At 43.6% G+C, this 25,714-nt stretch overlaps 1 protein-coding gene and 1 non-coding gene across 7 annotated transcripts in view; both read right to left on the bottom strand.

Annotated features, from left to right (window-relative positions):
* Positions 1-3,462: 3,462 nt before the first annotated feature.
* LOC136574195 (U6 spliceosomal RNA) lies at positions 3,463-3,565 on the bottom strand. Its single transcript, XR_010786286.1, has one exon. It is a non-coding gene; the product is annotated as a U6 spliceosomal RNA (small nuclear RNA).
* Positions 3,566-10,230: 6,665 nt separating this feature from the next.
* Positions 10,231-25,714, bottom strand: part of ANAPC10 (anaphase promoting complex subunit 10) — a 64,846-nt gene continuing 49,362 nt past the window's right edge. For all 6 annotated transcript variants that reach the window (XM_066573685.1, XM_066573690.1, XM_066573688.1 and 3 more), the window contains exon 5: positions 10,231-11,330. In XM_066573685.1, coding sequence (XP_066429782.1) covers positions 11,100-11,330 — 231 coding nt within the window. In that variant the 3' untranslated portion in view covers positions 10,231-11,099. The remainder of the gene's footprint in view (positions 11,331-25,714) is intronic.

The raw sequence follows: 25,714 nt of genomic DNA, 5'->3' as shown, positions 1-25,714 counted from the left end.
AACTGTCGGACCTTTGGGCATATCAGGGGACCCTGCTGAAGGAGGTCGTCTCTCTGCGGCAGATGTAGAGGCGATCCTGTGTCGAGAGAGCGGCCAGGAGCGGGAACCAGGGTCTCTTGGGCCAGAATGGGGCCACCAGGATAACGGAGCCTGGGGACTCCTGAATTTTCCTTAGGACTCGAGGAATCAGGGGGATAGGTGGGAAGGCGTATGCAAGGTCCCAATCCCAGGCCTGGGATAGTGCATCTATTCCCAGGGAGCCCCCGTCTGCTCCCATGGAGAAAAACCGGGGACACTTGGTGTTCTCCCGAGAGGTGAACAAGTCCACCTTGGGTGTCCCCCATCTCTCTAAATTTAGCTGGACCGCGTGTGGATGTAGAGTCCACTCCCCGGGGTCTATCTTCCTGCGGCTGAGATGGTCCGCCATGGAGTTCTCTGGGCCCCTTACGTGGTACGCTGTGACGGAAGGCGTCCGCTGCTCTATCCACCCGAGAACTTTTGCCACCAGGTCTTGGAGTCGGGGGTTCCGCGTGGATCCCTGGTGGCGGATGAGGGACACAGTTGTTATGTTATCCGAAAAGATCTTAATGTGTCTACCCCTGATCTCTGTCTCGAGGCCCCGAATGGCCTTCCAGACAGCGCAAAGTTCTTTGTAGTTGGAGGATTGAGCAGCTTCCTCCCGGTTCCAGCCCCCTTGGACGTAATGACGGCCTAAGTGGGCCCCTCAACCAGTTGCACTTGCGTCAGTAAAGATGGATACTGGGGATGCGGGGTACCAAGCCGTGGCTCTGGCAAGGTTAGAAATAGACATCCACCATTCCAAGGAGGATTTTATCTTGTAGGTAAGGACGACTTTCCGATCCAGGGAGGCGGGGGATTTATCCCGATGTTTAGGATAAAGTCTTGGAGGGTTCTACAATGTAACTGGGCCCAAGGGACTACCTGATGCAAGAGGTCATGAGGCCGAGGACCCTCATGCCTCTCCTAAGGGAGACTTTAGTGGTTAGAGAAAGTGCCCGACACTCATCCTGGATCGTTTTTTGCCTTTCTAGGGGAAGGGATGAGCACTGATGGTGTGAGTCCAGAATCACTCCCAGAAATTTTTTATTTTTTTTTTCTTTCTGCTCGGGCAGAAGACTGGATTTAGAGGAGTTGATGATCCAGCCTAATGACTCGAACAGACGGAAGGTGAGGTTGAACTGGAACTGGAGTTCTGAAGCCGATCCTGTTATGATCAGGAAATCGTCGAGGTATGGGATAATCAACACCTTGTCAGTGCCGCCACCATCTCTAACACCAGTTTGGAGAACACCCGGGGTGCGGAGGAAATCCCGAACGGCAGGCACGTAAATTGAAAGTGAGAGACAGAGCCATCTATCACCAGGGCAAACCGCAGAAACCGCTGGGAATCTATGTGTATACGGACATGGTAATATGTGTCCTTTAAGTCCACGGTGGCCATGACACTATCCGGCGCAATTAAGGGGATTGCTCACCGCACCGATTCCATTTTAAATCTTTGATACGTGATAGATTTATTCAGGAATTTCAGATTAATTATAGTTCTATAGGATCCATTGTTTTTTTTGTTTTGTTTTTTTTTTGATTAGGAACAAGGGGGAGTAGCACCCCTTGAATAGTCCTTCTGCGGGAACCCGAGTGATGGCCCCTAGGGACAACAGCTCTTGCACCCCCAACTGGAGGGCCTGAGCAGACGCAGGTGACTGGCAGGGGGTGACTATGAACCTCCGGGGAGGAAATTTCAATTTTGTAGCCATCCGAGACTAGGCGTAAGGCCCAGGTATTGGAGGTCGCCTCGTTCCATCTAAGGGCGAACCCTTTCAGTCTACCCCCTACTTGTAGGATCCGGGAAGGCAGATTCTCACCCTTTCCGCCTTTGGGATAGGACCAGCGTCCGGTTTTCCCTTTCCCCTTGTATGCTCTAGAGGGAACAAAAGGAGGAGGGTAGGAGGAGGAAGCCGCTTAAACGATTTCTCCGATGGTAGTCCCTGGCTCTTATCCGATGCTTTCTCTAGGAGAGTATCCAAGGAAGGCCCGAAGATTCTGTGTCCTTGGGAGGGCAGGGAACAGAGTCAATTCTTGGAGGCGTTATCTCCTGTCCAGGCCTTAACCCAGACAGCCCTCCTGCTGTGTTCGAGAGGGCTGCTGAACGGGCCCTGAACCTCACTGACTCCATAGAGGCGTCTGCCAGGAAGCCGGTTGCCTCTGGAGGAGGGGAAGGCAGCTGGAGATGTCCTCCCTAGAGCCCCTCTGAGAAATCAGCGTCTGGAGTTGGTCTAACCAGACTGACATAGATCTCGCCACAGATGTGGCCGTGATGTTGGCTTTGACGGTCAGGGCCGCGGTCTCCCAGGCCTTTTCCATCGCAGAATCCACGCTGGTGTCTAGTGGATCCCGCAGTTGGGAAATGTCCTCAAAGGGGAGGGCTGCTTTTTGAGACCCTGGCGACCGCCAGATCCCCCTTAGGGACGGTTTCTAGGAACTCGATATCTTCTGGTATGAAGACCATCCGATCTTTGAATTCCTTGGACAGGAAGAATTTCTGATCTGCCTGTTTCCACTCTGTCAAGATCAGCTGTTTTAAAGTGTCATTAACTGGAAATGATGGTTTTGGCTGTGGTAGGAGTCCCCGGAACAGGCAATCCTGAAAGGATGGCTGCTGCGGCACCTCTTCCTCCACCTGCATGGTGCGTCGGACTGCAGTTAACAGCTGACCCAAGTCCGCCGATGAAAAGAAATACTTCCTTGTATCCTTCATGGGCGGCATGGATTCTGAAGGAGAATCTTCTAGGACCTCCTCAGAGTCTGACTCTTCCATTCGTGCCCGCCTTACCCTTTCCGTGGGGGCGGCAGAGAAAGAGAGGAGAGTGAGGCTTCAATCTCCTCGCGGATCATGGATCGGATGTCCGACATGCCCGAGGAGCCTTCTTTGCGGATCACCTTCTCCGTAGGGTCCGCGCATAGTGGCTTGGTGTGGCCCTCTTCTAGCCGTCGCAAGCCAACTGGACATTTGCGCACTCGCTTTTTGGCCTCTCTAACCTTTTGTGCATCTCTGTCCTAAGAGACAGAAACAGCAAAAAGGACTTCCAGCACCAGATCCTGATGTCTCAATCCTCCCTCCCCGGTACTCCCAAAGCAGTCTACTCACCAGCAGGCTGCTTTCAGTGTCCTCTCTGGCTGACATCTTCAGTAAGGTGCAGCCAGGAGAGATGCAGAGGAATCCAGTCCTTTTAAATTTTCAAATTTGGCGCCGACACGCCCCCTTTAAGTGAGGCCCCGCCCCCGTGACGCGGCCGCGCTGACGTCATGCCGCCGCGCCGGACCCGGGGGATACACCGCATACACTGGGACACCGCCAACCAGCACACTTGTGGGGACGTACGCCGACCAGCACACACGTGGGCACGCCGACCGGACCCGCCGTCTAGGAGACACACATGGCGCTATATGGAACGCTTTACGAATTTGCATGTCATCCTTGCGCAGGGGCCATGCTAATCTTCTCTGTATCGTTCCAATTTTAGTATATGTGCTGCCGAAGCGAGTTTTTTTGTTTTTTTTTTTCCCCGAGTGCTGCTGGCATACCTCTCTAGACGTGGATCCCTGGAGACACCGGCGTCCGAGCCTGCAGGTACCGGGGCTGCTTCCTACCGGTACGACAACCCCACTGGGCAGCGTACCGGGGGAGGATTTTCCCACTGGGGGAACATTGCTGGGTAGATCCTGCGGGTGAGGGTCCCCTCGTAGGGTCTCACCCGCGCAAGCCCTGCCAGCCCGAACAGAGAGTCGTCCCCCCACGGGCGGACAGGCTGCATGGGAGTCTTCTTTCTTCATTCACCTCCAGGATACACCTGGAGGCCCGCTTGGACTGTCCTGTAGGGACAGGAAGACACTGGTGAGCCGGTGGTGGGAGTTGCCTTTTGTAGTTTCCGCTTCCTGTCCCAACAGGTGTCCAGCAGGCAACCTCCATGTGTATGCTGTCAGGATGACGAGGGGAAATGTTGGTTTTCACAGTATCAAATCTTGTTGTTAGCTTATGGCATGATAGGAAACACTTTTTGATCTTAAAGGGGTTGTCTCGAGGAAGCAGTGAATTTTTTTTTTGCCCAGTCCCCCTAATTAAGCATACATTACTAAGCCCCCCTGTAAATGACTTTTTTAGCTGGTTTGTACTTACAGTTCCAGCATTTCAGCAACTTATAAAAATTTTCCCAAGATGGCCGCCGGCTTTTTTCTCGTCGCTTGTTGTAGCCCGACGTGCGCGCTCCCGAGACGCTACCAGCTGTGTCTCCCTGACAACCAGACGCCCCGCAGCCGCCGACCTGACCCCGGGATTGAACGCGGCCGACCACGGCACACAGTCACCCACCGCCAGGCAGCAGGCACCCCTGACAACAGACGAAGGCCCCCCCGGCCCAGCGGCAGCCCCCCCCCCGGCCCATCACTTACCTTGGCGGCAGGACGGCGGGACAGCTGGGCGGCTTCTCGGGACGGCTGGGCGGCTTCTCGGGGCGGCTTCTCGGGACAGCTGGGCGGCTCAAGTTTCTGCACCTTCCTCTAAGAGAGGATGGTACAGAATGGCCGCTCCAGCGCGCTCCCAAGAAGTGACAGCTCGTCTGCGCATGCGCAGAAGAGCTGTAGCGGCTAGCAGGCTGAAGCGGCTCGTGCTGAGAGCAGAAGACCGGACTGCGCAAGCGCGTCTAAAAAAGCAAGCCGCCAGCGAATTTAGACGGAACCATGGAGACGGGGACGCTAGCAACGAAGCAGGTAAGTGAATAACTTCTGTATGGCCCATATTTAATGCACGATGTATATTACAAAGTGCATTAATATGGCCATACAGAAGTGTATAACCCCACTTGATTTCGCAAGACAACCCCTTTAAATTGGTTCTGTCATTAAAAAAACAAAGAAAACAAACTATACTTCCATCTCCCCCCCCCCCCCCCCGATCTTCTCCTGTCTCCTGCAGCCCCATGGGGGTGTTCACCTCACCTCCACCTGGCAGATTCTTATGCTTCCTGTGACGTTACATACATTTACAGGCAGTCTCCTCCCTGCCCGGCAATGTACGCTATGTCACTAGTTCCCACCCTAGCAGGGAGTGCGCAGCTATTGCAGAGAATGCACATGCCCACTGTCTCGGCAATAGATCAGCATTCCTTCCTAGCCAGTCAAGGCTGACCTGCAGGAAGAATGCGAGGAATGTAGGCTTCATAACAACCCAGCTGGCTTGCGGTGAGCTGACCTGGGGGACTGGAGAAGATCAGCAAGGAGAAGATGCCTTAAGGAGTTTGCCTGTGGAGGAATAGGTGAGTATAGAATTTTTTATTTTTTTTAATGACAAAACCCCTACAGCTCAGAAAACTCTGTTCTGCAACTCCATCTGTGACTGCGCCGCCGTTGTGTTCAGAGATGGCAGCACACAGCAATAAGCATTGTAAGATACAGTGTAATGTACAGAGGCAGATCTGCACACATATGTATCTGCATGCATGCTTGAGAAAGTGGTGTTAACAGAGTTGGTAACTGTGTGCAACACAACATGTACATAAATATCTGCAAAGTGATGTTTTAGAGAACTGATAGCCACTAGACATGAGCGAACGTACTCGTAACGAGTACTTACGCACCCGAGTACCGCCATTTTCGAGTACTTCAGTAGTCGGGCGTAAAGATTCGGGGGGCGCCGGGGGGCGGGGAGAGGCGCGGCGGTGCGGAGCAGCGGGGAACAGGGGGGAGCCCTCTCTCTCTCCCTCTCCCCCCCACTCCCCCCCGTGCCGCCACGGCGCCCCCCCGAATCTTTACGCCCGAGTACTGCAGTACTCGAAAATGGCGGTACTCGGGTGCGTAAGTACTCGTTACGAGTACGTTCGCTCATCTCTAATAGCCACACAACATGCTCATGCAGCCTGATCAGCGAGTGAGAAGCTATATACTATACTACCTAGTACAAAAATGCAATCAATATTTTGTGCTTTGATTTGTTCGTTTTCACTCTTGATGGATTTACCGTAAAACTGACATTTCTGTAGTATACCCTGCTGCCAACAGAAGGGATTGCTTAAATAACGTTATTAATAATCACATAATGTTGGCAAAAAAAGAGCCTCTGCTATGAAATACTCAACTTAATTTCTATCAAATAAATCAATGTGAAATAAGGGTTTTATGCCACAAAGTTTTGATCTCAAACAAAAGGATTTAACCTCGACTTAAAAGTTACATTCCCTGAAGCAATGCCAAATTGGCACTCTAAGTTTGCAATGCACCCCTCCCCCCAACTCTCAGAACTTTTTTTTTTAATCTAATATCACTAGACTTGCAACTGATGTAATAAGTAATATGCCTTGTGCTAATCTTCGGGAAACTTGGGGGGAAAAGACATAAAACATTCGGAACTACATTAATATAAGAGTTTCAATAAATGTGAACTTAAGAGTACACCCGGGAAAAAAAGAAAGGAACATAGTTGTTCCAGCTGTAAAATCTGCTTTATACATATTTTGTGGTTTTTCAATAGAATGTTTTATGGCTTGTTCAATGCTCACAAATAAATCAAACAGCTCCATTCCATTCCTTTCTCTTTACAAGATTTTTAGTCACCACTGGGAAGATAAAATATCAGTTTGGCTCATACTGCAGAGGAGTGCATGATTTCTCAACACAGGTGGCCTTCTCTCTCCCCCCCCCCCCCCATCCCTTCCGCTTCCACAACCTTGCCCCCAGAATTACCAGGGGCATCTTCTGGACATCTAATACTTACACGGCTATTAATAACTGAAATAAAACACTTCTTTCTGGACAGGTCTCAGCTTCATACATAATCACATTCTGATACCACTGATAAATGCTGGAAATGATCTGGGTGGTGCGCTCCAGATGTTGCGTTTCACTTTTGTTATAGGAGATCTGCCTTTCTAGTTAAACCTGTGAAAACAGTTTGGAGACCCATGCGGTTATAATGAAAAGCTGATGACTAGTGCAGAAGAAGGAGTTGGCTTTCATCACGTACAGAAAATTCATCAAAACTTTACAAAGGAACACAGAATTAATATTGATAAGCATCTCCGAAACAAACTGCCATATAAAATTTACAGACTGTAAGGTTAAAGGGAATCCCCGGACAGTCGCTCTTACCGAGATTCATTTGCAGCATGTAAAATTAAAGTACCTCTCTGGGCTGCCTATACATGTTAACGTTGATGACAATCCACTATGTCCTGTACACAGTAGACTGTCATCCAACATTAATGTGTATAGGCTTCCTGACTGTCCCTCAAAGGCAAATGAAATCCAACCTGCCCAATCCCCTTCTCCTGCCAAGATATACACTGCTGCTAGAAGTGTCTAGAAAGTCTCATGGTTTTCTCACTGGTGATTCAGTTGCTTGTAGCTTTGAATCATTCTGTCCGTAGTGTAATATATAAAAAAAAAAAAAAAAAAAAAAGATTGTGCAGGGCTTGTGCTTCTACGCAGAAGTCATTAGGAATAGGTAGAGCTGCAATTAGTAACATAGTATGTAAGGCCGAAAAAAACAAAACAAAACATACTGTATATCTATCCAGTTCAGCCAATTACCCCCAATGTTGATCCAGAAGAAGGCAAAAAAAACCCCAAAACAATGAGGTAGAAGCCAATTTTCCCCATTTAAGCGAAAAAAATGCCTTCCTGACGCCAAACTGGCATTCGGAAAAATCCTTGAATCAACAACCCTTGAAGTTTTTAATGATAATATTGTATCGCTCAAGATAGATGTCCAAGCCCCTCAAATTCTTTTATTGAATTTGCCATCACTACGTCCTCAGGCAGAGTTCCATAGTCTCACTGCTCTTACAGTAAAGAACCCTGTTCTATGTTGGTGTAAAAACCTTCTTTCCTCTAAATGTAGAGGATGCCCCCTTTTTACAGTCACAGTCCTGCTTACAAATACATCATGGGAGAGATCTCTGTATTGACCCCTGATCTATTTATACATATTTATTAGGACGCCCCTCAGCCGTCTTTTCAGTAAACCAAATACCCCCAATTTTGATAACGTCTCTGGGTATTGTAGTCCGACCATTCTGTTTATTACTTTAGTTGCCCGCCTTTGTACCCGCTCAAGCTCTGATATGTCCTTGTTGACTACTGGTGACCAAAACTGTATACAATATTCCATATGTGGTCTAGCCAGTGACTTGTAAAGAGGAAGGACAATGTTCTCATCATATGTCAAAAGGTATCATATCTACAAGATTACTTGGTTTCTGTCTCTGAGAATAATCACACATCATATGTCCCTATACCTCTTTAGTTGCACCCCATGCCTGACACTGGTTGCCCCAGTTAAGCTAACCGTTAACTAAAATCTTCAAGTCCTTTTCATGAGTGTTGCATAGTATCAGCCAGAGATCCCAATAAAGCAAGAAGTAGATTTTTGACTAATGCAGACTCCCGCTATGTACTGCTACAAATCTACAGTTAGAAATCACACAGAGCAAATGTATAAAGTCTCGTACACCTAGATTTCATGTTGGCCTTCAAAGAGCTGTCAAAAAGTATTCACTTATTTATGTTTGTACTCTGATTTAGATGCCCTATCTTTATAAAAAATACATTTTTTTTTTACACCTGGTTCTGAAATCTTCTGGAGGACCTTAAAAACAGTGGAGATGGACCTTCACCTCCCTATGAAAAATTGACATGAGACAAACAGAAGTTGTCCCAAAAAGATAATCTAGAACTTATAGCTTTAGGAAAGGTTTTATGTAATTTAATTCCCATGATGGGAAGCAAATACTGTGCGGGTAAACAATGTACAAGGGACACTGACCAAACATTACAACTCTCCGATAGAATCCATTTCCTCTCCATCTAAACGCGAAGACTGTCTGTAGGCAAAGATATTTGAAAAGACAAATACATCTCTCAAATCTGTTTTGGTTAAAAGCATATTCGGGTTATTTAGGCTGGAAGTGTGAATGTTCAGTCCTATTACATTTAGGAGAGTCCGTGCTCATGAAACTAAACATATTTTTGCTGATTTAACAAGCTTGGCAAAGTGTGCAAATGGGGATTTGAATGGGTAGAGGAACAGGCTTTTGCCAGCAAAAAAAAGAAAGAAATGAACATGTCGAAATGCAGCATGTCCAATTAATTCCGCCAACCTCTAACGTAGGCAAGTAGTCCGTAAAAGGTTTTAGAAGAATGTTGCCAAAGACTCTGCCACATATGGGCCATGCACAGGCCTGCAAATCAGATCTTCAGGCTTGCTTCTGCCAATATGGCAGGAATTCAGAAGCAAACAACCATGATCCTTATGGAGGAAATATCAGTAAAGTTGTCCATATACAGATAGTTATCCTCAGAATCTACAAAAAAGCCAATGCGTATGGGGTCAATTGAATGGTTGGAGAGGTATGCTAGCTATGTTGCCCCTACACAAGCTAAGCTCAGATGATTCACGTGTAGATGTTTATAGAGGAATGTATTGAAATTGAGGTCACTTGAACAACGTTCAAAGGTTTATGTCCAGCTAAAAAATAGTGACTCATGTCCATGGGCTTGTCAGATTCCGCAGGCAGGAGCACGCAGCAGAATCCCACCCTGCCAGTGGCAAGAGGGCATTACTTACCCATCCAGATCCTCTGCGTGGCTGTGCGTGCCTTCCATCTTTACCACTTCAGATGCGGGCAGACGCACCACTGCACATGCACAGTGGAGGTTTTTCTCTAAATCTCCTGCTTTCCCGTGGGATCCGCGGCCCATCTGCAGTGTCAACTGTGGGCAGCCCGCGGATCGGACAGCTTCCATTGACTTCAATGGAAGCCGTCTGTGTGGGTCCCGCAGAAAAATGGAACATGCTGCAATTTGTTTTCCGAACCAAAAAGGTCTGCAAATCAAATCCACATGCTAAGATTCAGCTGAAGGCGCCCACGATTCTCAATGGGTGGCTTAAACTTCGGATCGTACTCGCACGTTCCGCAATTCAATTCCACCCTTGGACATTGGGCCTCACTCAAGTGGCAGTGAACTTTTAGGTCCTAGCCAATATGTAACAATATACAATACTATAACAAAAAAAATTTTTAATAAAACAAACACAAACAAGGTAAGTGTGATATTTTAACATTTACCTCCTCCCCAAGCCTATTACTGCTATATTTAATAGAAACTAATGCTTTCATCTGTTGCACATAAAAAAATAAAAACGGGTATATAAAAGGCTATTGTGAACAACAGTTTATTAGGAAAATTTAAAGGATAAACAGGGTCTAGGAATTAATCACCGTCAGTAATAGCTTTGCTTTTTCATGACACAGGTTAAAATATCAAATGAGAAACACGGATAAAAGCAGCCATATTACAAATGAGGGAGCAAATCATGTTTGGCACAATAGAAATGAAATGGGGAAAAAAGCTTTTGCATTCTAGGTAACAAACGTAAAGCAAGATATAAAGATAGCAAAACAGTCATCAAAACAGGTAATATGAAGAACAATGAAGTGACTGAACTCAAGTGGCCAACTCATTTTGGAACAAATTGTGCATATGGCTAACTGAAAATGTTCACATGAAGCTCTGTTCACACTTGGTTATGCAGTTTCCCGTCGGGAGTTTCAGTATTTTTGATGGGAAGACAAGTCAAAAATACCAGAACCAACGATGGAAACCAGACAACATAGTACTAAAAAGTAAATCAAATATTTTGTTTTTCTTTCTTTCCGCAATAGAACGGTGTTAAAAAAACTAAAATAAGGTAAAAATGAAAATACGTGTATTCTGGCATGAAGACAGCTTCTAAAGGAATTCAGTTGGGGGGAAAAAATATATATATATATTACCAGTTTTAATTGAATTACTCCTTTGTAAAACTGCGAGCATTAAAAAGAAAACAAAAAGTATACGAACATCACAATAACTGGTGATCAGAAAACAAATTATATTTGATGCTTTGCCCTGTTCGAATAAAATGACTTGAAACAATAAAAACGTTGTGCTACGGAATAAAATTATATCTTACCACAACAATAAAAAAATAAAAGTTTCCATATAGGAACATATTAATGTCAACTATTTATTGCATCTTGGTTAGATCACCTGATGAAACGATGCATCATAAAATCAATAGTTGTGCATCTGGGGAATTTGCCTATGGAGCTTTCTTCCACTGGTGTAAACACTTTAATCTGTCGCATATGAGTATCTCTTCCGTTCTGATGGTTTGCCAAAACTGCTATCTGGATCATGAAAGTTCGGATGGATCTTTTATGTGCATCTGTTAAGGGCACGTGTATCCAGCCGCTGGGCTCCACCAATTCGAGTTGCTACAAGAAAAACAGAAAAGTACCAACAAGTTATAAACACATTAAATAAAGTACATTCCCTATCTTCATACTGAATAAAAGGGGTCATTAGATCTTGCAAACGAACGGGAAAATATAGGTCCATTGTAGTAATGAAAATGTAAGTTAGTTATATCATGGGCTTATTTTCAGTCAATAACCTAAAAGAGGAAATGCTCAAAGATTTTTCTCTAGCGCCATTTACCATTCAATTTCCACACCAACACTGGTCCATTTATTATAGAGCCATCGCTAGACATCTTTAAAGTAGCCCGGAGATTTATTAGACCACATAACTATTATAGCTATAGTCCAGACAAATGGTTAAGTGAACATACAGGCCGTTGTAGTCAATGACTGATTAGTAGAGATGAGCGAGCACCCAAATGCTGGAGTCCGCGTTATTCGAGTCGAGCTTTTCGTAAAATTCGAGAGCTCTACTCGAGTAACGAACCCCACTGACTACAATGGGAGACTCGAGCATTTTTGTATGTGGGATGCCGGGTGCCGAGCTTTTTTTTTCTTCCTAGGTTCGTCTCAGTCTCTCTCTCTCTCTCTCTCTCTCACTCTCTCCCAAAAACTGGTGCTGGGTTGAACACTGCTTGATGCTTGTTCGAGTAACAAGCACCATCGAGTACGCTAAAACTCGAACGAGCATCAAGCTCGGCAGAGTATGTTCGCTCAACTCTACTGATTATCTCTATTAAGGCTTTGTTCCCATCTGCATTGGGACATTCCGTTTTCCCGTTCAGTCAGAGAAAAAGTAATGCCAGACAGGAGCGGATCCATTACACGATGCCTTGGGGACCCCACTGTCTACGTCTTGCCACCAGCATTTACCGGACAAAATAGCACAGCATGCTACAGTAATTTGTCAGAGATGTCACGCCAAAGGCTCCGAACAGAGCCTGTGATGAAAATATGAAAAGGAGCTTAAGGACACAGGAGTAATGCAATACCTCAATAATGCAGTGCGATGCGGGTCTTCAGTGCAATGATATTTCTCATGAAGTGCTCTACTTAAAGTGCAACTAAACTATTGGATGACTTCTTCAGAATAAACTGCCATACAAGCCCTAGCTACCTGCAGCTCAAAAACATTTCTTGGATACAATGTTTTCCTTCACCACTAGTCAACAAAAAGGTGAGTGCATGCCCTATCATCTCCCATCTAGACTATCACAACATCCTTCTCTATGACCTCCCATTCAATGCTCATCTTTTTTGCTTGGCTAATCAACTTCACCCCCAGTTCATCTCCCTTCTCTCCTCTCTGCCAATCCCTTCACTGGCTTCCCATTGTCCAGAGAACCTAATGCAAGGTATTATCAATGTCTTAGGCAACCTGCACACCACCGGGTCAGATTCCACATGCGGGATCCTGCAGCGAAATCAGACCCTGTGCCCGGCCGGTGACCCCCACGTACCTGTCCGGATTCTTCTCTTCTGCACAGCAGATGTGCCAACCGTCGCTTCGGCATACATGCGTAGTACATATAATGCCGCACTGTCACTAGGTGATAACGCAGAATCCAGTATGCAGATGTCCGGCAGCACTCAAAGATGGATTCCAAAACAGGGTGAGGTCTAATTATGCAAAGCCACCAAAAAATGGGATCGTGAACCTTCAATCCCCAAGATCAGTCCGTAATAGATAAAGATGGCGGCAGCATCAAAGGTGTAGAGTAAAATCCAAGTTCCTTTATTGCTCCATGTCATTAAAAGGCAACATTTAGACTACATGTCTTTATCAAGCCTGGCTTGATAAAGACATGTAGTCGAAACGTTGCCTACTCTACACCTTTGATGCTGCTGCCATCTTTATCTATTATAGGTGATGGCGCGGATCCCTCGACCTTTCCGCAATGATGATTGTAGAAGGGTTGTGGGTCGGACGGCTTCCATTGACTTCAATAGAAGCAGTCCACACGGAATCCACCTTCAAATAGAGTATGCTGCGATTTTTCGCCCATGGGCAGGAAAAAATGCTTTGTCAGCGCATGCTACAGAAGGTATTTTCTGCGGAATCCGGAGGCAGACACCTGTTGCGGATTCCACAAGGAAAACTCGGATGTGTGCAGGTGGCCATACAAGGCTATTCACAACCTGTCCCTCCATACATCTGACCTAATATCTGGATACCTTCCCACACAATCTCTGGCATTGCAAGATCTCCTTCTCGGCTCTTCTTTAAACTTTTTTAATACACAGTGATGCTTTTTCACTGAAGTGACCATCGCTCAGTGATTTGAGGCAGAGTGGGGTTTGTTCTGGTCTGCTCGCCTCCATTCACAGTAAACAGGCAGTTGCTTATAGGTGAACAACATACGTTTACACAGACAGATGCAGCGGCAGACCAACAATATTTTTTAGGTCTGCAAGAAAGACTCAATCAGAGAATTATCGCTGATTGGCCTTTCACTGCATGCAGTCACACATTACAATTACCAAGCACACCGCTTGATCTAATGAGCAATTTGCCCGATAATCGTGCTGTGTAAAAGGGGCTTTAAGCCTGCTCCACCCAATCGTCTCCAGGATTTGTCACCTACATTCTGAATCGTGCTACCCAAACACGTTAAACTCTCCGCCACCTTGGAAAGCTTCAAAAAGAATTCGAAAACCCACCACTTCAAAAAATCCTATAACCTATTACTTCTATGTAGGCTGAATCATGTAACAGTGAAGCAAAAAAATACCGAGGGTACTTTCACCTTGTAACTGGAAGAGATTTTTTTCCCATGGCACCAAATCCTTAACATATCCAGGAAAGGTCAGGCTTTACTTACGAATCATAAAGGTATACCATGATGTATGCACTTCCCAGTCAGCCCAAAGCCCCTAATTGGCTATTTCATGCAAGATTGTTGCTCTCCATTTCCTTCAACTTTTCCAGAAATCTGAACTGCTGGATCCAAATATGCATGTTTATTTTAATAGGGAGAGGAGGATAGGTGGATGCCAGTAGAACAAAGGGTCAGGCGTGTTCAAACATCCGATCCTTTTTCAACACACCTCTATTTAATAGAAGCCTTTACGCTGACTCCATGCACATTAGATTGTCGGCCAATTACACTGAAATCCGTGGAATCAGCTGATATTTATTTAATGTGTGTATGATGATTTAAGACTAAGCAGCAGGGTTAAGCTGTACTTAGCAATACAAATAAAAGGACAAAAAATATGAGGAAAGATTAAAAATAATAGAGTACACTGTGATATGGACCTAGCTGACTGCCCACGCAGAAGGCAATGGCATGCAAAAAGTTGCAACAGAAAGTGAAGCCTATAAGCCACACCAGTGGTTCTACTAGTCTAGTGGAGTTGCATATGCATATTATTATTATTTACACCCCTTAATTCTTAGCATGGGCTGTGAATTTACAAATAGTACCATTTGCTCCCTCATAGCTGAGACTTAGAAGAAAACTAATACCATTGGAAGTGTTTTACTCACAGTGTTGAGCCCAGACGTATTATAGTTATTACTATAAAAAAAAAACTTACTAAAAATAAAATGATGCTATTTTAATAAATCCATTATTTCCTTAGTCTCTCAACCCTAGCGTTGTAAACAGAGTTGTATCTTCCCAAAAGCAAAGCTTAGTCTATGCCGTAAAGAACATCTTACTATTTTCTTGGATTTAAGTGAGCTTAGTATAATTTGGGCACATTTTCAGGTGGACACTTTTTGCTCCAAACCCCAAAAAACAAAATTTAAAATTTAAAGCAAAGGTGTAAAAATTTATGAATGACTTGGCTGAAATAAAGAGAAAAAAAAAAAAAGAAAATAAAAAGTATCTATGTGGAAAATCATAGAGAAAGAGTGAAGGAAAAACTGAGCCACTTTGCCAGAAGATCTGCATGTATGTTTTCCTGTCTGGAAGGTCCTCAATAACAAATGTCACACAGAAAGAAAGCTTACTCTCAAATCTATAGTCACTTGTCCTTTAATAGATATCTCGGCTTTGCCATAGCACTGTACCTGTCAACACTTAAAGTGTTACAATCTGGCCCGAAGCCACCTCCTTTTTATGTAGGAAGAAGACGATCTTGTAGAAATGAGGCACTGGTTCCAAAAAGGGAGATGTTGCTAGATCCAAAAGAAACTTCCACAGTTCCAAGCAAGTTAAAAGGAGAGCCCCTACAAGAGACGCTTTAAGGAAAAACCCAAACAAAAACAAGCAGAATGGATTCTGGTGAAAGAGGCAATTGTAGGAAAAAAGCTCTTTTATAGCAGCAAACAGTTATGAGACATTAAGACCACCATGTAAGGAGATGACTTCGGCATCTTTGGCAGTTTCTTCTGCTAGATCAGAAGCTTTGATTTTTCACTTGAAATAGCTAAAGTACGGTACAAGCTAAGGAAGAGGCACAGCAAGTCACTGAACAAGCATGGAGGCAGGAGTAAAGAGGTACAACACGAAATAATAAAATGTACTAATCTGGCAGAAAACGCAATATTCTATTTTTAATCTTAAATATACAGCTGAAAAAAATTGCTTTTATAACTAAAGAACACCTACCTGAATTGTATCACGTGGGGGGGGGGGGGGGCGACTGTTAAGTAATAAGTCAGGAATTACTGATATATTATTTATATCTAATATATCCATTGAATGATTTTTAACAGTACTTATGCCAATAGCATTGTAGAGACATTAACCCTTCAATGACCTGCCATACGCCTTTTGACAGCACCCATTACGGAATTTTATTTTAATGCAAATTTTTTTTTTTCCTAATGGCGCTGCATCAGAATCCTGGAACTTGTTCAAACAGCGGGAAACTGAGAAACCTTTGATCCCTACTGTTTAATTCTTTACATGCTGAGGTAAATGCAAAGTATTGCAGAGCATTATAAGAACGATAAAATATGGTTTTATTCAAGTCCCCTAGTGGGACAAAAAACTATTTAAAAAAAATGTCAAAACCCTACCTTTCCTCCTTTGCTACGTTTGTGTGTTGTTTGTCTATATGTATATTCTATATAAACAGTACTGGTGAGGGTCCTGCTCCAACGAGCTTACATACTACAGATAATGGGATTATACAGAAGGTAAAGGGGCTGGAAATGTGCACGGTTTGGCGAGGTCGAGAGTGTGGGATGCTATACACAAACAAAGGTCAGACTTAAGCTGTATAGTGGCTGAATTGGTATGACTGCAGGGGGTGGTTGATTACGGCTAGCAGGGATTGCAGTCACTAGGACAGAGGGCATGTTATCAGGCGGAGTACAGAGGGGTTTGGTTTAGGAGATGTGGTATGCCTCCCTGAAGAGGTGCGTTTTTAGGGCACGCCTGAAGTTTTGTGAGTCAGGTACTGCCCGGATAAATTCAGGTAGCGCATTCCAGAGGACTGGTGCTGCTCTGGAGAAGTCTTGGAGGGGGAGATGAGAGGTTTGAATTAAAGGGGCACTCAGTCTGATTTTGTTAGCGGAGCAGAGGACCCGGGCTGGGTGGTGGATTGAGATGAGGGAGGCAATGTAGGGCGGCGCGGTGCTGTGGAGAGCTTTGTGGATGAAGGTAGTGAGTTTAAATTGTATTCTGAAAGGCCCTTCACAGAATAGACGTTTAACCCTTTCCAATCCAATTTGTATCCTGGTTTTTCTAGGGGGCTTACTCTTTTTGTGTCATTACACAATGGCGCTATCTGCTGGCTAAAGCCAGTACTGCATGAGGTGACACGTTGGATAGGCTCCGACAGCAGAGAGGCTGGCAATATACAGTAAGAGAACCCCGACAGATGTCTTCCAACATCGGAGCTGTACAGCCTTACATCGTAATGTCTTCAGACGTCAGACAGTGGATTGGAATGGGTTAAAATAAAATATAAATCTTTACTTAGGTTGGTTAAAATAAAAGCTACAAGGACATACAAAAACACATGTTTCGGACTACCACATGGGACGTGGGTTCCGTAACTAAAGAGCAATTGGTTATAGTTTGGGTACTTTACTTTACGTGCACCATTGAACCAATAGTAATCAGAGTTTAAGTATCTCAAAGAAACCGCAGTAGTTCGCTCAAAAAAAAATTCAAATTTTTTTTTTTTACTCCCAATAGGTGTTGGTCGATTCATAGTGATCGGAGTTTGAGTATCTCAAAGAAATCCCAGTAATCAACTCAAAAATTCAATATTGTTTTAACTCCCAATAGATGTTGCTTGGTTTACCGCGTTTCCCTGGCAATATGGCAGTTCTTCAGGAACCGTTACACATTTATTTGATCATCAAATCACTAGAGTCGGAGTCTACTACTAGGATACCAAAAAATTGGCAGGCACTCAGGAAAAAGGGAGATCAGATGAGCAGTGGGTGTTTTTTGTATGCATGGTCAAAAGGAAAAAAACACCACAAGTCTTTCAGCAGACCACAAATCATTAGACAGACTGGTGGTCAGAGGTCACTCATCACTACATGGATGTACTTCATGAGGACTTGTACGTCCTATTCTGCGATGTCGTAGTCACTATCTACTGCTGACCTATGTTGCTATAGAAACTTGCTTAGTAATGATGATATCAGTGTTTAGCATCAAACTGCTGATTTCAGCTGGCACTACTACTAAGGTTTCTTTTTCCTTTAGTATCTCCCCAAACCAATGCCCTGCCTGCCTAGTAATTGCTCCTGAAAATAAACGATACAATATAAAGTAAAGATGAAAAGTGGCCTGTAGCCCTGATGGTAGGCTAGAGGCATAAATAAGTGTGGAGTATGAGCAAAGTGCCGCCTCAGAGGATGGAGACAGTCCCAGGGTCCAATTCGTAGACAGGGGACAGAGGACCTTAGGCGAATCACCCATGTGTACTGTTCAATTACCATCTCTCACTTAGTCATGCATAATTTGAGCACCCTATAGTTAGCAGCAAGCGGGACACTGCCATACATTTTGTCATAGCGACATCTAACTTACTACTGTAGTCCCGATCGTCCGTTCAGGCCAGAGACAACAATGCAGTACCCACCCCCTATTGGGGATATTTCTCCCACCTCTATAGGTAATTGCAGGAGTGTCCGACAGATGGCTGGCTAAGCCAACATCCTTTTTCAAAATGTCCCAATACCGGGAAAACACCCCGCAGACTTGGTTCGTGCCTGTACCATAAGTACCGATGATACGTAATTTAGATGCATCTTCCCTAGTCCGAGGTGTTAGAAGGTTAGATCTCTTTTGTTGTGTCGCAAATGACTGTGCCTGTTGAATAAATTGTATTCTGTATTTAACAGGCAGCCAGTGTAGTGACCGGCACAGGGCAGAGGAGTCCGAGTAGCGGATGGACAGGAAGATGAGCCTGGCTGCCGCATTCAGGATGGATTGGAGAGGGTAGAGTCTGGTGCGGGGGAGGTCGATCAGCAACGAGTTACAATATCGAGCCGAGAGTGGATGAGGGCAACAGTGAGTGCTTTTAGCATGTCCACAGTGAGAAAAGAGCAGATTGTTTTTGAGGTGCAGCTGACCTGTTCGGGCCAGAGATTGGATGTAGGGGGTAAAGGAGAGATCAGAGTCGAATATAACCCCAAGACAGTGTGCGTGCTGTATGGAGGTTATGGTGGTGCCACAAATTAACAGAGAAAGCCGTAAAAATAAGAATCAAAAACATGGCAGTAATGCAGATTTTGTTAATCTTGCCTCTAGTAAAAAATGAAACAAGCAGCAATCAAAATTTTATAGGTTGCCAAAAATTTGATAAATAAAGGCTAGTGTTCATTCCTCAAAAAAATTCATGCTATGCCTCTTGGAATGGGGCAACACAAAAACAAGCTCTGAACCCCTTAACGCCACAAGACATAAGCTTACATCCTGGCTGGGAGCACTTAATGCAACAGGATGTAAACATACATCCTGTGGATGGTGCAGGATCAGAAGTGAGCCCGACATCCTTTAGCAGGAGCAACAACAGGGGATCAATGAGGAAATTGATTCCCGCTCATAACCCCTTATATGCCGCGATCAATGTACATCATGGCATGTAAAACTGTTCACGGAGAGTGTGTGCTCCCTTTACAACGACACTGGCACTCCATGATGTAATCATGGAGGTCTGATAGCTTACCATGGCAAGCGGATGCCATGCACAGGTTTCTAGGCATGCCATGGCCTATGATCGCTATTGTGAGCAATAATGTATTATAGATTATAAATAAAAACTACAGTTAGCCAAGCAAAAAAAACAAGCCTTCATTTGGCCATGTTTATGGAAAAATAAAAAATGTTATGGCTTTTGAAAAGTGGAGATGAATATTTGAAAAAATAGTTGTGTTCTTATTACCAAAATAGGCTATGTCCTTAAGAACTTAAAAAAAGAAATAGTGTTTTTGGCGTTCAAAAATATTAAAACATGAAAAAACGTATAAATGTAGCATCCTCGGAATGGTAATGACCCAGAAAATAATATTGCATTATTTATTTTCTATGCTGCACACCATAAAAATGAAATCCAAAAACCAAATGCGGAATTTCATTTTCTTTTCTCCCCAATACCCTTAAAAAAAATAAATAAAAAAGTTATACGGTACAATATATGTACCCCAAAATGATGTAATTAAACAGAACTTGTCCTGCAAAAAACAAGCCCTCTTGTAGCTATGTCGATGGAAAAATTAAGAAGTCATGGCTCTAGGAATGCGCTGATGAAAAAAACTGAAAGATTAGTTGGTTATTAACAGTTGGAGTGGCACACCTGGAAATTTTCTGGGAGGAGCTCCACTGCCCATAGCCATATAGCCTGGAAGATTTCCGGGCTATGTATCACTATGGGAGCTGCAGGGCACAATGCCACAAGTTGTGGGTTTGTGCTCTGCCTGCACAGACCCACACAGAGAAGTTCAGGACTTTGAAATAAGAAGCAGGGAGACACTGACGATCTGCCGGCAATCTCCCGCTTTTAATTTCAAACTCCTGCACTAGTTTGTTTACAGGTTGCCATAAAGACCATTGGCTTGTCAGAAGCAAGCCGATGGTCTCTGTGGCAGGGAGAGCTGGTGCTTGGCTGTCAGAGGACAGCCAGGCACCAGCTCTTACAGCAGAGATCAGAGAAAACCTCGGATCTCTGCTGTTAACCCTTTAAATGCTGCAGTCTATGTGACTGCAGCATGTAAAGCGCTGTCATCATTGGACCCCCGGAATGTGATCAGGGGGTCCTGATGGGTCTCTGTGGAAGTCCCCTAAAGCGATTAAAAAAAAAAAAGTTAAAAAATAAAAAACAAAAACACTTGTCTCCCTTTACTTTGTAAAAAATTAAAATTACACATGTGGTATCCCCGCGTCGTAATGACCCAGAGAAGGAAGTTAGTACATTATTTAACCCCTTAATGACACGGCCCCTTTTTTCTTTTTTTCCCCATTTCTTTTTTTCCTCCCAGTTTAAAAAAATCATAACTCCTTTATTTATCTATCCATCGACGTCTCTGCATGAGGGCTTGTTTTTTGCGGGACGAGTTGTATTTTTCAATGGTGCTATTTAAAGTACCATATAACGTACTGAAAAACTTTTACAAAATTCTAAGTGGAGTAAAATGAAAAAATAAATGACATTCCGCCATCTTTCAGTGCGTTTTGTTTCTACGGCACACAAACTGCAACATAAACGACAAGATAACTTTATTCTACAGGTCGGTACGATTACTATGATACCAAACTTGTATAGTTTTTTTTCCTGTAGTACTTGTATTTTTTTTCAGACATTTAATTTTTTAAAATTATTTTCTGCTGCATCTTCTGCGCGCAATAACTTTTTAATTTTTCCATCGACGTACTTGAGCAAGTGCTCATTTTTTGCGGGATGTCCTGTAGTTTCCTTTAGTGCTAATTTAGAATACATACGACCTTTTAATCGCTTTTTATTGCATTTTTTCAGGGAGACAGGGTGACTGAAAAAGTGTATTTGTGGAGGGTTTTTTGGGGGGGTTTTTCGGACTACGTTCACCGTGTGGGGTAAATAATGTACTATTTTGATTGATTGGACATTTATGGACGCGGCGATACCAAATATGTATTTTTCTTTTATGATTTACATTTTTTTATTATAGATATGGCAAAAGGAGGGTGATTTAAACTTTTATTACTTTTTTTTTTTAAATGTGTAAAAAAATCGTGAAAAAGAAAAATAACTATTATAATTTGGTATTGGTATAATCGTACCGGCCTGTAGAATTACTGTAAAATATTATTTATACTGCTTAGAGAATGCAGTGAAAAATAAAAATAAAAAACATGCCAGAATTACAGATTTTGTTAATCTTGCCACTAGAAAAAAATGGAATAAAAAGCGATCAAAATATTACATGTTCCAAAAGATTAGATTAATGAAGACTAGAGTTCATCCCGCAAAAAACAAGGCCTTCTAGAGCTCTGGCAATAGAAAAATAAAATTATACGGCTCTTGGAATGTGGCAACACAAAAGCAAACCTTTAAGAAAAAAAAAATGTTTTAAATGTACAAAAATAGCAAAACATAGAAAACCTGTATAAACTTGGTATCGCCGGAATCGTGTGACTCATAGAATAATGTTATCACACTATTTATTCTGCACACCGAACGCTGTAAAAATGAAATTGAAAAAACAAATGGCAGGATTTTTTTTTCCCCTAATCTCCCTACAATTTTTTTTTACAAAAGTTATGCAATACATTATATATACCCAAATAATGCCATCAAAAAGTACAACTTGTCCCGCAAAAAACAAGCCTTCATATGGCTGTGTCAATGGAAAAATGAAAAAGGTTATGGCTATTGGAACGCGAAAATTAGTTGAAATTAAACGATTAGACCATTTAAAAAAGCTGCCCTGGTGGGTACGACAGGGAGGTAAGAAACCCACCACTCAAGGGGTTAAGGGGCAAACAGGCCTCATCACTAAGGGGGTTAAACAAGGCTGATAAGGGTAATCTGCTTTAAACAATAATTTATTTTTACAGAAGGGGCCACTATTGCTGTGACCCCTACGGATCTGGTGTGATTTATGTGGGAGCATTACTGAAAGTGTTCAATTTTCATGCAGCACCATCACATAATAGTTCTTGTATATGCATACCGTCATCTGCTACCTTCTATTAACCCTTACTAATCCACTGTCTGATGTCTTCCTACATTCTGACTGAAGCTTGTACAGCTCCATTGTCAGAAGATGTCCGACAGGGTATTCTTACAATCTATTGTCAGCCCCTCCAATGTCGGAGCCTCTCTGGCGCACACACACTGGCTTTAGCCAGCAGATGGCACCGTTGTATAACAGCAAAAAGAGAAAGCCTTTAAGGAAACCCTGAATCCAAAACTGGATTGGAACGCATGATCTAACTTTGTATTCACAGGATTTGATTGGGTGTGATCTGAACACATCATCATTGTTGTTTTGGCTACTGGGAAAAGCATTTAGCCTAGATGTTCAGGCAGACATTCAAAGCCCTTGAAACCAATTGTTCATCCAGCTTGTTAGGCGGTTAATACTGAATTTACTTCTGCAATTATGATATTCTACAGCCTCTTGTTTTATTCATTAGAGTAGGTCGGAAATAAAGCATGCATTATAAATTCAGAAAGCTCCCATGGCAGATATATAAAGGGGCTTTCCAAGTCCAAACAACGGATGATTTTCTTTTAAAAAGGTCATAAATTTAAAGGGGTTTCCGACCTAAAGGAATATTACAGTCAGTGTGTGGGGGGGGGGGGGGGGGGGGGGGGTGAGTTGCATAAAAAACAAACAAACAAAAAAAATACTACAATATTCACCTCCGGACCACAGCTGCCATCCTCCGATGCCTTGTTTATTTGGTTCTCAACGGCGACGTGGGTTGTTTAGCCATGTGACTGCTGCAGCCAATCGGAGGCCCGACAGGGACATCCTATAAACCCAGCGGGAGCTTCGACATTAGAATCCCATGTGACAAGTTTATGAGATGTCACCAGGCCAGAAGACCGGGTGATGTCACCTATCAAATGCCGTGACACCCGAGTGATGCACCAGCGACACAGTTAGCATATTGATTTTACATAGTTTTTGGCACAGAAGGCCCAAAGCTATATACATATAGCTTTGGGTCTACAGGTATTTGCATATTTGGGTATATGCACATATACACATATGCACCCAGGAAAGGGGAATCCCCACGGTCAAAAGGCTCCGTCTACGGACAGAACTGAGCAGCACTGGATGACCCCATTGATTATAATAGGGTCCGTCCTCTTTCCACACAGCTGCCCGGCTTTTGGATGGAAGAAGGAAAAAAAAAAAAGATATGTTTATAGCTGGGTGGAAAGTGGACTGACCCCATTATAGTCAATTAGGTCTGTCCTGCGCTGTTCAGTTCCATCCAGAGACGGAGCTGTTTAACTGGGGGATTCCCCTTTCCTGCTCCCCGAAAGGATAAAGGAAACCACTCATATATACATTAAATAAGCAGACTTGTCATTCAAGAGTCTGGAGAAGCTGAATGACATCAACTAGATAACGCTGTCACCAAGCTTTTCCTGGGAAAGATATACGGTAATTAACACATGGCAGAATTCTAAAGACTCACAAGGAGAACTCAAAAACGAAAGCCTATGACTTGGGTTAAATCGGACTGCATCTTTTCAGTGACACTTTCTCAATGTAAATATGTAAGATGTTGGAGTGAGAAGAATAATGGAATACATTATGTCGTATATTGTTCCATATATACACAAGGTCATACATTCTATAAAGAAAAATTATCTCGTCCTATGGCATAAAAAGCAAGCTCACCATCTACTATGAGAAGAGCGTTTCAGTGGCTTACAGCAGCTGATTCATAAGACATGACTGATGTCAACATTGGAAGTAATTAAGGGACCTGCCCTCTTGGCTGCCGTGAAGTGCCACACACAACGGTACAGTACATCAAGCGTCTGTGTATGCAGACACATTAAACATATCCTCATGGTAAATGTTAAACGCATATGTAGACAGCATCAGGCAATGGGGCTTCAATTATCTTTTATGATATGTTATTTTTCAGCAAGACATGTTCATTGGCACTAAGCCATTGAGCTTGGCTGTGAACAAGAATCCTATTTGCGAAGTTTTCATATCATGTTTGGGTTGTATGGATAATTTACTTCTATTTCCACTACAAAAGTTTGAGGAGCCTCCCAGCAAAACATTACATGCCCCACGTTTCCCATGTATGAGGCATTCTAATCCATAGAATGAAGGAGCCGTTGTACAACAGAGGTAGAGACTAGTGAGAACTCCTTTCAAGAATGGCAAATAGGTTGCCCGTTTGGGTATTATGCTTAATGCCAGTGGCAAACCCAAATATTTTGTCTGCATTTTGGGTCCATCATACAGGTAGGTATTCTGGCCCAAAATTTGAGCACCACAGATTTCCATGATGCTTGGCGTTGTGGTCAGGAGACCCGCAGTTAGACTTGGTCATCGGTTAGACACAGCCATACTGAGGATGCAAAAATGTGGGCAAAATACGTAGTTTTCTAGGACTTCCAATTTTTATTATTTTTTTTTTTAAATGGCAGTGAAATACTGTAAAATAAAGACATGACCTATACGCTCCCTCCTTCAATCACTGCTGAGGTCTGTGATTTGCGGAGCAGTCACATGCTCAATGAACAGCACATGACCGCAGCCAGCTTCCTCATGGTTCGGCGCGGCACAGATCGGTGCTACAGTGCTGGAGTGGGCACACTGAAGGAGGAGAGCATGACTTATTTCTTTTTATTACTTTCATTTTTTTCTGAAGCCTGGAAAAACCCTTTTAATCACAATATAAAGTTCTACAATCTTCTAATAAACTTTGGGGGAAATTCACACAACTCTTCTCATATTCAGCACATCTCTGACAGCTCTGTGCACCTAGACAAATGTACGCTAGGTTTGACTGGAATAACTTACGCCAGTTTCTGGGGTAAATTATACATAAATCTGTCAGACTGTGGCAGCCACGCCCCCTCCTGACAAGCCCCACCTACTTTTAAAAAACTTAGGGGGCCAGCACAGAAAGAAGGAAAGTTCTGCAAATACGCATTTGCGACTTCTTAACGTCCAAACCTGGCATGAAACCATTCATAAATGTGCCACTTTATGTTTCAACCCCTCACCATTACAAGTTGTTTGCGGTCAGTGAATTAGAACATTTTTGATTACATTCAGAGGCTGAAACGCTATCAGCTGGTAAGGGGAAACAATTGTAACCAGTCGAACGGCCATTTTACATGGGACGACAGTCACGAGCACTGACGTCACCAATAAGGTCGTTAGGGTTCGTGAAGAGTGTTTAGACTGGCAGAGTTCGCCACTGGATCGCAGGCTTCTCACTCAGCGTTTCACCTATGTGCAGAGCTGAGCGGGAAGCGCTTACACGTAATGAGAAGCCAGCGTTCCAGCAATA

Source organism: Eleutherodactylus coqui, chromosome 7 (assembly GCF_035609145.1).
Source record: "Eleutherodactylus coqui strain aEleCoq1 chromosome 7, aEleCoq1.hap1, whole genome shotgun sequence".
NCBI classification, from domain to species: Eukaryota; Metazoa; Chordata; class Amphibia; order Anura; family Eleutherodactylidae; genus Eleutherodactylus; species Eleutherodactylus coqui.
Note: the sequence above shows the minus strand (reverse complement) of the source record. Positions and strands in the feature narration are given on the sequence as shown.